The 12,877-nt window shown below is 33.7% G+C and overlaps 1 protein-coding gene across 3 annotated transcripts in view; it reads left to right on the forward strand.

Moving 5' to 3' along the window:
* Mon2 (MON2 homolog, regulator of endosome-to-Golgi trafficking) overlaps positions 1–11,317 on the forward strand; it is a 118,071-nt gene extending 106,754 nt beyond the window's left edge. For all 3 annotated transcript variants that reach the window (XM_074083809.1, XM_074083810.1, XM_074083811.1), the window contains 2 exons: positions 6,028–6,110; positions 10,630–11,317. In XM_074083809.1, the coding sequence (XP_073939910.1) occupies positions 6,028–6,110; positions 10,630–10,793 (247 nt within the window). In that variant the 3' untranslated portion in view covers positions 10,794–11,317. The remainder of the gene's footprint in view (positions 1–6,027; positions 6,111–10,629) is intronic.
* Positions 11,318–12,877: the final 1,560 nt, after the last annotated feature.

The following is a 12,877-nucleotide window of genomic DNA, read 5'->3' on the forward strand; positions in this document are numbered from 1 at the left end:
AATAGGATATTTTGACAGTTTCTTTACCTACTTGTATTCCTTTTATTCCTTTTTCTTGCCTAATTGCTCTGACTAGGAATTCCAGTACTATGTTGAATAGGAATGGAGATAGTGGGCATCTTTGTCTAGTTCCTGATTTTAGAGGGAATTGTTTCAGTTTTTCTCCATTAAGTATAATGCTGGCTGTAGGTTTGTCATATATAGCTTTTATAATGTTGAGGTACTTTCCTTCTATTCCTAGTTTTCTTAGAGCTTTTATCATGAAATGGTGTTGGATCTTATCAAAGGCTTTTTCTGCATCTATTGAGATGATCAAGTGGTTTTTGTCTTTGCTTCTGTTAATGTGGTTTATTACATTTATTGATTTTTGTATGTTGAACCACCCCTGCATCCCTGGGATGACGCCTGCCTGGTCGTGGTGAATAATCTTTTTGATGTGTTGCTGAATTCGGTTTGCCATTATTTTGTTGAGGATTTTTGCATCAATGTTCATTAAGGAGATTGGCCTATAGTTCTCCTTTTTGGAGGTGTATTTGCCTGGTTTTGGGATAAGTGTAATACTGGCTTCATAAAATGTGTTTGGCAGTTTTCCTTCCCTTTCTATTTCATGGAACAGTTTAAGGAGGGTTGGTATCAGTTCTTCTTTAAAGGTCTGATAGAATTCAGCAGAGAATCCATCTGGTCCTGGACTTTTCTTTTTGGGGAGACTCTTGATTGCTGCTTCAATTTCATTTTGTGTTATAGGTCTATTCAGGTGATTAATTTCCTCTTGGTTCAGTTTTGGATGATCATATGTATCTAGAAATCTGTCCATTTCTTTTAGATTTTCAAATTTATTTGAATATAGGTTCTCAAAGTAGTCTCTGATGATTTCCTGGACTTCCATGGTGTTTGTTCTTATCTCCCCTTTTGCATTCCTGATTCTATTGATTTGGGTTTTTTCTCTCCTCATTTTAGTCAGGTTTGCCAGGGGTCTATCGATCTTGTTTATTTTCTCAAGGAACCAACTTTTTGTTTCATTAATTCTTTGTGTGGTTTTTTTGGTTTCTATTTCATTGATTTCAGCTCTTACTTTTATTATTTCTCTCCTATTTGTTTTGGGATTTGCTTATTTTTGTTTTTCTAGGAGTTTGAGATGCATCATTAGGTCATTGATTTGAGATCTTTCAGTCTTTTTAATATATGCACTCATGGCTATAAACTTTCCTCTCAGGACTGCCTTTTCTGTGTCCCATAGGTTCCGGTAGGTTGTGTTTTCATTTTCATTGACTTCCAGGAACTTTTTAATTTCCTCTTTTATTTCATCAATGATCCATTGTTCATTAAGCAATGAGTTATTCAGTTTCCAGCTGTTTGCATGGTTTTTGTCTTTATTTTTATTGTTGAGTTCTAGTTTTATTGCATTGTGATCAGAGAGAATGCATGTTGTAATTTCGATTTTCTTATATTTGCTGAGGCTTCTTTTGTGCCTTAGGAGATGATCTATTTTGGAGAAGTTTCCGTGGGCTGCTGAGAAGAATGTATATTGTGTAGAAGTTGGATGAAATGTTCTGTAGACATCAACTAGGTCATTTGAGCTATGGTATATTTTAGATCTAGGATTTCTTTATTGAGTTTTTGTGTGGATGACCTATCTGTTGATAATGGGATGTTAAATTCTTCCACGACCACTGTCTTGGAGTTAATATATGCTTTTAGGTCTTGCAGTGTATATTTGATGAAATTGGGTGCATTGACATTGGGTGCATATAGGTTGATAATTGTTATTTCCTTTTGGTCTATTTCCCCTTTTATTAATATGGAATGTCCTTCTTTATCTTCTTTGATCTATGTAGGTTTGAAGTCTACTTTGTCAGGGATAAGTATTGCTACTCCTGCCTGTTTTGGGGGGCCATTGGCTTGGTAAATCTTCTTCCAGCCTTTCATCCTAAGCCTATGCTTGTTTCTGTTGGTGAGATGAGTCTCCTGTAAGCAATAAATTCTGGATCTCCTTTTTAGTCCAGTTTGTCAAACAGTGCCTTTTATGGGGGAATTAAGTCCATTAACATTAAGTGTTAGTACTGATAGGTATGTGATGATTCCTGTCATTTAGTTGTCTTAGTTGTTTGAAGGTTTTATTGTGTGTACCTAAATTGAGGTTACTCTCTACTTTCTTGCTTTTACTTTTCCTGTAGTTTGGTGCTGCCTGCCTTTTCATGGTTATGTTGGGTTTCACTTTCTGTGTGCAGATTCCCTTGAAGAATCTTTTGTAATGGTGGCTTTGTGGTCACATATTGTTTTAGTTTGTGCTTATCATGGAAGACTTATTGCTCCATCTATTTTGAATGATAGTTTTGCTGGGTAGAGTATTCTAGGGTTGAAGTTATTTTCATTCAGTGCCTGGAAGATCTCACCCCAAGCTCTTCTTGCTTTTAATGTTTCTGTTGAGAAGTCTGCTGTGATTTTGATAGGTTTACCTTTGTATGTTACTTGTTTTTTCTCTCTTACACTCTTCAATATTCTTTCTCGGGTCTCTGTACTTGTTGTTTTAATGATACTATGCCGTAGGGTAATTCTATTTGATCTGGTCTGTTTGGTGTTCTGGAGGCCTCTTTCATCTGTATGGGAATAGATTTCTCTAGATTTGGGAAATTTTCTTTTATTATTTTGTTGAATATATTACACATTCCCTTTGCTTGCACCTCTTCTCCTTCTTCAGTGCCCATGATTCTCAGGTTTGGTCTTTTGATGGAGTCAGTGAGTTCTTGCATTTTCTTTTCACAGGTCTTGAGTTGTTTAACTAATAGTTCTTCAGTTTTTCCTTTAATTACCATTTCATCTTCGAGTTCTGAGATTCTGTCTTCTGCTTGTTCTAGTCTGCTGGATTGGTCTTCCATTTTGTTTTGCAATTCTGTTTCGTTCTTTTTTCTGAGGTTTCCCATATTCTGAGTCGTTTCCTCTTTAATGTTGTCTATTTTCGTCCTGAGTTAATTTATCTCTTTATTAATCATGTTCTTTGTTTGACCCTGGTGTTTATACAGTGCTTCTATGGTTTCTTTTATTTCTTCTTTTGATTTTTCAAATTCTCTATTTTTGTCGTCTTGGAATTTCTTGAGTGTCTCCTGTATATTTTGGTTGACCATATCCAGTATCATCTCTATAAAATTCTCATTGATTACATGTAGGATTTCTTCTTTTAGATTATTCTTGTGAACTTCATTGGGTTTTTTGGCATAGTTTATCTTCATTTTGTTGAAGTCTGGATGTGAGTATCTGTTTTCTTCATTTCCCTCAGGTTCCTGTACTAAATTTTTGCTGTGGGGAAATTGCTTTCCCTGTTTTTTGTGTCTTCCCATCATTGCTTTGGTATTGTTATGTCCCTGTACTTTGTGCAGTTAAGTATTTTCTAGCTTGTAATAATAACAATGGTAATATTTAGAATGGAAGAGTGAGAGGAGAGGGAAAGCAAAGAAGGTAAAGAAAAAGGGAAAAACAAAGAAACAAGTAAAAACAAAACAAAACAAACAAAAAAGTTTCAAAAACATAAACAGGGAGAGATAGTGTACTAATCAACAATAAGCTAAACAGGCCATTAGAGAGACAAGAGAGAGGATTGAAAAAAAAAATCTCCAAGTTTAAATGCAATAAAGTTTCAGTCTTAATAATTTTGGTGTTAGTCCCTCAGCCTCCAGTACTGGAGATGGTGTCTCAGAAGTAATTCTGTCATCTCATCAAAGGGGAAAAAAAAGAAACCAAAACACCACCAAGTGTCCCAAGTTCAAATGCAATACAGTTTCAGTAAGCTTTTCAGCATGCAGGTGTAGTTCAGTTGTTGTCTCATCAAAGGAAGAGAGAAAGGAAAAAAAAAAGAGTCTGGAGACAGTTCTGTGAATGGCTATCTGAGGCTCTGGCTCACCTGCCGCTGTGGTCAGCCTGCTGTTGCTGGAGGCTTTATTTATGCAGATCTCAGGAGTGAGCTTAACACTCACCTAGCCCTGCAGGCTTTGTTTATTTAGAGTTCTCCTGGGCACAACTGCCACTGTTACAAGGTTTCCCCTTTCCAAGCACACTGGGGGAGGTGACGCTACACCTGCTCTCTCAGGCTAGCGTGTTTATTTACAGTTCCGTGGGGGATTGCCCTCCCTCCCCTCCCCCGACGCTCAGGACGCCCCACCGTCTTTGCTATGTGTCTTTTTTGTTGTTGTTGCTTATTATTCAGGTTTTTTTTTTCTTTTTCTCCCTGGATGGGGGTCAGTCTGTCCAGGGGCCTATGCTGATCTGGCCCAGGGTTGTCTGTGGGAGTACTGCATACCACTTAGCTCACCTTGTGGTCCACGTCTTCCCAAGTGTCTGGGTGCTGGCATCTGGCAGCGGTGCAGGAGCCCTCCTGGTTTCTCTGCCCTCCTGGTTTCTCTGTTTAACGTGGAGTGGGAATGCTATGCATGGGCTGGGGGTGTGGAGGAGTCAAAGCTTTGCCTCTTCTTGGTGGTTTTTCCTGTAAGGTGTATCTCCAGCGTCTCTCCAAGATTTTACTTTAGGAAGCACGCTTTCTTCTTCCTCCCTCTAGCCGCCATCTTGGAATCCTAGTCTTAGAAGCAACATTTTAAAGAGCTGACCCCACTTTCTGTTTGTCTGTCTACTCTGTGTCTTTTCTGAATCCCCAGTCACCCCAGTTATCCCCAGTTAGGTTCCGTAATCTACATTCTTATTACTTATAACAAATTGCTGGAATTGGAATTGACCTGTCAAAGGATACAGACATTTTAAAGCTTTTGATATGTTTTTCCAAACTGTCTACCAGGAATTTGTACTAACTTACATTTCCTCAGGAGTATATGAATGCTCTTTTCTCAATTTTTAAATTGTTTACCAGTTTATCTTTCATTGTATCTTTTACTAATTTGAAAAATGAAAAATAGTCACATAATAGTTCACTACTTTTTAATTACTAATGCTTATTAGCCATTTATAATACTTCTGTTAGGCTCCAGTGCATTTGATTTTGTAAAGGATAAATTATAACTTTCTACCTTTTAAATAATATGTACAAAAACATTCCAAAGACTGATGTTAGTAATTTAGTTATGAGCATTATTAAAAATTGATTAATCAATTTTGATTCTGCAGTGATCTTGAAAATGCAATTAGACTGTAACATTGTTTTATTTTAGAAAGTATCTTTTCCTTCCTTTTTTTATATATTCTGAGTATTTAATTACTGCCTTTGAATTTAGCCCCATTTATATTGTCCTATGAATTTATATTGTATCATCCTATATTCATTGTAGTACACTTGTTTTCTAAAAAGCTATCTAAAACCCTAATGCCACAAAAAAAAATCAAAATAGAATAAATCCTATGTATAGGATGAAAATTGGGATTCAGACAAGGAGTAGAGTAGTATAAAGGAAGGCATAAAGAAGTAGTGCTTTTTTTTCTATCAAAAGAAAACAGGGAATCAAGGTATTCTTTTTGATCCTTAATTCCTACTTCATTCTTCATTGCTCATGTCTACAAGTAGTGCCATGGCATATTTCTCATTTATTGCATTAGAAAATTAAAGCATCATTGCAGTTTTAAATGTACTTTAACAGCATGGTAAGTAAGATATGTGCCAGGTGGTAGCAGTAATCTGTTTTCATTTAATCTTTGGCAAATTTCTCTTATTACTAACTGGTTAGAAAACAAACAAACCACACACCTATTGCAGAGTTTTTAAAATACATACTATGAAATATTTTAATTTGAAATAGTTATGTGGAATACCTTACAAGTAAATTTGGATATGCATAAGTAGATTGCCCCTCCTTTAATTTATAATTTTGAGAGATGTGCAAATCAGATTTGTAAATTGAAGTACATAAATTTGCATGCACTTACTATTAATATGTATTAAATGATTTTTCCTTTTTTAAGAATTTAAAACTGACTTTAACTTTGCATTATATTGTGTTCAGTATTTTTTCAAAGTACAACTATTTGTACAAACCGTGTAAAAACATGGCATATTTTTAAATCCTGATGGAAATCATTTCCCATCTTTTTTAGGCAACAAGTAACAGAAATCATATTTGTTTTAAAAGCAGTCAGTACTCTCATTGATTCACTTAAGAAAACTCAGCCTGAGAATGGTAAGTGCTTAGAAACTCAGTTATCCTAAAATTTATAGCATTTATATTCTATTTGTGTTGTATTTTTGTATTATTATGAAGTTAACTGAATTTTAGAAACATAACAACCATTAGACTTTCTTTTCTCCAGTTCTCATGACAGCAAAACATCAGTCCATTAGGATGTCAATTAAGTAAAATTAATTTGTAATGATTTATCTTCTTTATGTTAGACAACAGTTTAGCTATTTTTTTTTAAGTAAATTGGCCTGAATTCAGGGAGTCACATGAACAATTCTTATTTGATATATTTTTACTTTAGAAGATCAGTAACTTTTGGGTGTATAGTTGAGGAGGAAGGCTTTCATCTTCTACTTTTAGTGATTTACTTTATAAATATAAGCTGTGTAAATAATTTTGAGTCATTTTTATAGTTCTTTTTCACTTGTTTTACCTATCTGTTGCTCATTCCTGTTCAATCCATACTTTACTTTATTATCAGAAATTATTTTGCCAAGCCAGGCATAGTGGTTCATGCCTATAATCCCAGTACTCGGGAGGCTGAGGCAAGAAAATCATGAGTTTGAGGCCATTCTGGGTGAGACCCTGCCTCAAAAAATAAAAGAAATGATTTTTTCCAAAGCACAACTTTGATGTTTCATTTCCCCATCTGTCAAACAATTTAAAAACAAATTTTTTTAAAGTTTTATTGCCTACCAAATTGCTGAGTAATACAGTCTGGCTCTATTCTTTTTTTTTTTTCTGTATATGATCTTGCTATGTAGTCCAGGCTAGCCTGGAACTCACTATGTAGCTGAGGCTGGCCTTGAAATGGTGACCCTCCTTGCCTCAGCCTCCAAAAGTGCTGGGTTTACTGTACCACCTTGGCAGGCCGAATTCTATTCTATTCATGCTTTATTTCCTATTGCATTCACTTACCCTTCTCTCACAGTAAACTAAAATTCTTACTCTTTCCACATATTCTCAACCTTTTTCTTATTCTGTTCTGTTTAAGTCCACCTTGTTCTAGTACCACCCCAGATTTAAGCAGTTTTTTCTTTTTATTCATTTATTCATATGTACATACATTGTTTGAGCCATTTCTTCCCCATGTCCTCAACCCATCCCCCTCACTTCCAGGCAGAACCTGTTCTGCCCTCTTCTTCAAATCTTGAAGAGAAGACATAAGCAATAATAAGAAAGACATAGCATTTTTGCTAGTTTGAGATAAGCATAGCTATACAGAGATTCCTATCATTGCTTCCATGCACAAGTGTATTACAACCTGAATTGATTCATCTCTACCAACCTTTTCACTACTTCTGGGTCACCTTCCCATATTGACCTCTGTCATTTTAAGGTTACTATGTTAGCTCCTCTGCAGTGGGCACATCAAACACTTTAAAGTTTTGCGTTTCCTACCTTTCCCTATTCCTCCTATATATGTCCTCCCCTTAGCATGTGACCCATTCTTTTGGTAGTATAGCCATTTTTACTATGTTGATTCTACCAATCTATGAGCACGGAAGATCTTTCTACCTTCTGTAGTCTTCCTCAGTCTCTTTCTTCAGAGGTTTGTAGTTCTCCTTATAGAAGTCATTCACATTCTTTGTTAAGTTTACTCCTAAGTATTTGATTTTTTTTTTCCTTCAGAGAAGGAAAGCCATGCATCAACTTTCTAGAGACCAGTAAAATATTTATTAGATTTCAGGATAGAATTTGATTCTTCTTTTTTTACCCCCTGGTATTGGGGTTTGAACTCAGGGCCTACCCTTGAGCCACTCGATCAGCCCTTTTGTGTGATGGATGTTTTCAAGATAGGGTCTCACAATTTGCCCAAGCTGGCTGCAAACCGTGATCCTCTTGATATCTGCCTCCTGAGTAGCTAGGATTACAGGCATGAGCCACTGGCACCCAGCAGAATTTGATTCTTAAAATGTATTATATGTAAGACATAGGAAATTTTCTTTTTTTTTTTCTTTTTATTGCTGGAGATATACTAAATATAACCAGTATATTTAAATGTATAGTATTTATATCATTTTGTATTATCTTCAGACAGTTGTCAAGTACTTAACCAGAAGCATATAAAATAGGGAGAATTGGGAAGGAAAACTCAGTAACTTTTTTACAAAATGAATGGGCCATTGATTGGGCAATATAGTAATGACAGATTATTTAACTAAATTAATCTTAAAATTATTTGAGAGTTAGATTTATGCCTGAAGGCATACAAAATGAAAATTTAAATTAAATGTAGCCATAAATGTTGGTGTTATTATAACATATTAGAATGGTGTGATTAACCTCATTAAGAAACAGAAAAAAAGAGGGTAAGAATGCCACGCCTTCCCAGCAGATAAATGTTGGATCACACCTAGCCAGTCCAAGCACAGTGGAGGAGATTGGCTATAATGTTTAGAGCCAATATTCCCCAAATCTTTTTCGAACTTTTATTACTGTTTTAGAGTGTTTGTTAAGTTGGTAAGGAAGCTTTTGGGGACTTATTTTTTGTTTGGAGGAATTTTGTTTTTATCATTTTACTTGATCTGTAAAATTTTAAATAGATAGTATGTATGCATGTAAATTGAAAAATATTTTTTAAAAATATACAGGGAAAAGCTTTAAGATGATCTTTCCCCTTTTTCTGTATCTGTCCAGTTCTTACCTCACCACAAGCAACCATTTTTATTAGCTTGTAATTCCCCACAGAAGTTTATTATAAAACACCAAATTTATACTTCAGTAATCCCAGAATTATATACAAAGAAATATACATAATTGCCTTATATCTTGCTTACAGTTCTGAATCTCTTTTTTCTTTCTCTTTTCTTTTCACTTAATAATATTCATGGACATTGTTCCATATCAATACATACAACTCTTTTATTCTTTTTGATAGTAAATCCAAAGGCCACAGAGTTTTATGGTGGCTTTTAAAAATAAAAAAATTGATGTCAGGAATTTAAGTAACTTCCCCAGTTTTATTTCAGATGTCACCTTAATGTATTTCTATGTTTTCTTATAATGAGCCAAAAATTAGTTTTATCACTTGACTCTCCATCTGGGCAGTCTAGATAAGTTTTGATCTATATGATCTTATGTGAATTAGTGGCAAGTGTCACAAAAGACAACTGGGAGAGACAGTTTTAAACTTCCTAGACCCAGTGATGGTCAGATTTTTTTCTTTTAGTTTCTTATGTGGACTCCTACCATATAAAACAAATAAAAACAGAACAGCTCTATCCTGAGATTCCCTATTCTCATCCATATCCTTCAATCCCATTTCCCTTTTCTTCTTCCCATCCTCATCCTAAGGAAGTCCCTGTTTAATGAGCATATTAGAATTTTCCAAGATAAACACTAAGAAAAGAACATTAATGATGAGTGATGTCAGTAGATACTGTATTAGAAAAAAAAATCCATAATCATCTTAACTTTGGAAACTCAGGGTTAGATAAATTTAAGTCTGTTCTTTTACTGTAAGCCCTTAATCTATATGAATTATTAGTCATTAAAGGTGAGATATATGCAACATTTGCCTCACTTACTTGATGAGAAACCTTTTTTTAAGAAGTAAAATTGAGGGATAATAGTTTGAGAAACTCATTGCTTTGTATCAGTTAACAATGAGATAAAGAGAAATTAAATGACTTGACCAGAGACACCAAGTACTGCCTTATTTTAGGAAAAAAAAAAAAAGGCTGTTGTCACCCAGTAAATTAGAGTGAAAAGTGTATTTTAAAAAATCCTTACTTATACTATTCTTTCTTTTATATTATCCTGTCTATCAGGTTTGAGACTTGCTCCACAAAGTGTCATGAAATCTACAGGTTTTATTGCATGGGGGCTCAACATTCTGCCCAATACTTACCAATAAATAGAATGTGATCATTGGGGAGATTGCAGATTAATTGAGAAATAACACTTTTGCCCAATCAACAAATAGCATTTAGCTGTACTAGTTATTCATGGTAGTGGTGAGGAGGGGAAGACTTGGTCCTTTCCCACTAAAGAATCTACATCTAGTGATATCCATTAAATACTAGCAATCAGTATAAAAAAATAAACTTATATGTGTTAATTTGAAATTAAAATCATTATCAAGGGCATTACTGGGAATTTATATTTTTAGTAGATGACTGTATAAAAAATGAGTTGTTTTCTAATTGTTCTTGAAATGTACAGTATATTCTTTGGCAACTATACAAAAAAAATCAAAGATTTGGATTATTCTGAGTTACCTTGTTAGCTTCCAAAGCCTTCACAAATTGAGGTATCATTTAAAATGTACTTTATCAAGTTTGTTGGAATTGATGACTCTGCACATGACCATATGTTTCCATACCTTATTAAATACAGCAAGAGATCTTTCAAAGATTAAAAAGAAGAAAAAAAGAAAGGAAAAGATAGCTTGTAGGAGCTGCATATTTCAGATTTTTTCTTTCCATTGTGTTTAAAGGATTTTGTTTGTATCAATTGGATAATCTCTACTGTTAAATCCACTCTGTTTTGAGATTTTATATTTCTTACATTACAGTTGATGGAACTACCTGGACACAAGTAATTGCCTTATATCCAACTTTAGTAGAATGTATCACCTGTTCATCTTCAGAAGTCTGCTCTGCACTTAAAGAGGCACTAGTTCCCTTTAAGGATTTCATGCAACCACCAGCATCCAAAGTTCAAAATGGAGAATCGTAACCAGCTACAATATATTTGAAGGAAGAACGATATCCTAAAACATGTTTTGCTCCTAAGTCTTCTGTAAGAAGGACATTTCTTACTACAAATAATTCTTGGCAGCTGTTGTTTGCCTTCTTTAAATTATTATTTACTGGGTTCAGTAATTCATATTACAAGCTTATACGTCAAAGGGTCCTGAATGAGTAGCAGTGCAAGCCTTTAATAAATTAAATTGATGGGAGGGACAGTTAATACTACAACACACCTGCTACCATATCTTCAATTGGTGATTTTAAAATGAGCTTATGTACAGTTTGTGGTGTATGTGTTAATGATGTACTTTTTAAAAGAAAGAAAAGATATTTCCATTCAGTCAGATTTATTAGGCTGGTGATTTTGCACCCTTTTTTCAAGTACAAAATTGTACTAAAATTTTATGCAAGATGGTACTGTAACATTCCATATTATCTACAGCCAGCCTTTGTAAACAAAGGGAAATGAAATACTTGTGTGTATAATAAATGGTACAGTTCTGTATAAAATAGTTGCATTTATTTAAATTTTTAAAATATTGATAGTGTTAAATTCTTGAAGCTGTATTTATTAACACAAAATTGTTTGCTCAGATTTTTTCTTATAATTTGCCTTCTTATGCAGCAGATAAATTTATCATGTAGTCATACTGTTAGCTTCATGCTTATTTTAAATATATTATTAGTGACCATTAAACAGCTGACCAGAAAAGTCATGTGAACACAGCAGCAGATAGTTTATTTTTTGCTTATTTGCAACTTTTAAATACAGGTTATTAATTTAATGCACTAAGATATATTGTAGCACTATGACTCCATTATACCTCATTTCTTTAAATATTTCTCCAAGCTTTCACTTGTCTGTTTTTATATATGCTGTTTAAATTTTAAAGATTTTTCATATTTTATATTTCTACTTATTTTTTTCTTGTGACTAACAACATTTGTCACTGTCTTTGAATTATGACCCAGGCAAAATGATTTTAGATTTCCTAAAAGTTTGCCTGTGAGGCTTTGTTCATTTCAGTGCTTCATTTTATAGTATCTTCTTAAGAAGAAAAATAACTATACTAACCCCCAAGCATAAAATGTATTGTGTGTGTATTACAAAACAATAACGTGTATTTTTAGAGATAGCCAAGCATTTGGAAGTGCAGTAAACTTAACTGTCATGGAGTAAAATGCTAATTATGTTGTGATCTTGAGTACATTAACTCTTACAAAACTTGGACTGGAGGTGTGGCTCAAGCAGTTAGAGCACCTGCCTTGGAAGCACAAAGTCCTGAGTTCAAGCCCCAGTTCCGTAAAAATCAACAAAAAAAGCAATTGACTTTAACATAGTTCATTGTATTTTTTTTATTTAATGGATTATGATATTATAATATTTTTCTTCTGAGTTAAACTTTCAGAATCACTTACTAAAAACATAAAGATGTTTAAAACATTATTTGTAAGAAATCATAATGTCTTGATGTTATTTTAGACAACTAGAAGGTTTTTGATTTTAAAAGAATTCACAAATTTCATCCTCTCCAAAATAATTATGAACCTGCAAGAAGGTACTAGAATTGAGGAATGAATTTTGAGGCTATTTTAATTGTGTAATTATTGAGTTTGCAGTATTATCTGTAAACATGTGATAAGTTCTGTTTTGAGGGAGTATTATTTTATTTACATGAATCAGTGAATTTCTATTTTATTATCTCACCTAAAATTAAGGTAAAATATGGCATAGATTCTGATTTCAGTATTTTCCTTAAGGTTGTAAAAAAAAGTCACTCCAACTGTGTATTTAGTTTATTTTCTATATTTGGATATGTGAAATTGAGAATTAGAAAAATATGAGTATCATTGAAATAAAGTAACAGAGAGTATACCATTTCAATAACATGTTAAAAATATTGCCACAAGTTTACATAAGTAGAAATATGTCTGTTCTTGAGAAATAACAGATAATTGCAATCAGAATGATTATTCTCCAGTAAAAGTTAAATATGAGTCAGTGGTATACAACATACATTTATATAAACTAAATAGTCTGAGCTAATACCTGGAACATGTTGTACAGTT

This window comes from Castor canadensis, chromosome 8 (assembly GCF_047511655.1).
Source record: "Castor canadensis chromosome 8, mCasCan1.hap1v2, whole genome shotgun sequence".
Lineage (NCBI taxonomy): Eukaryota > Metazoa > Chordata > Mammalia > Rodentia > Castoridae > Castor > Castor canadensis.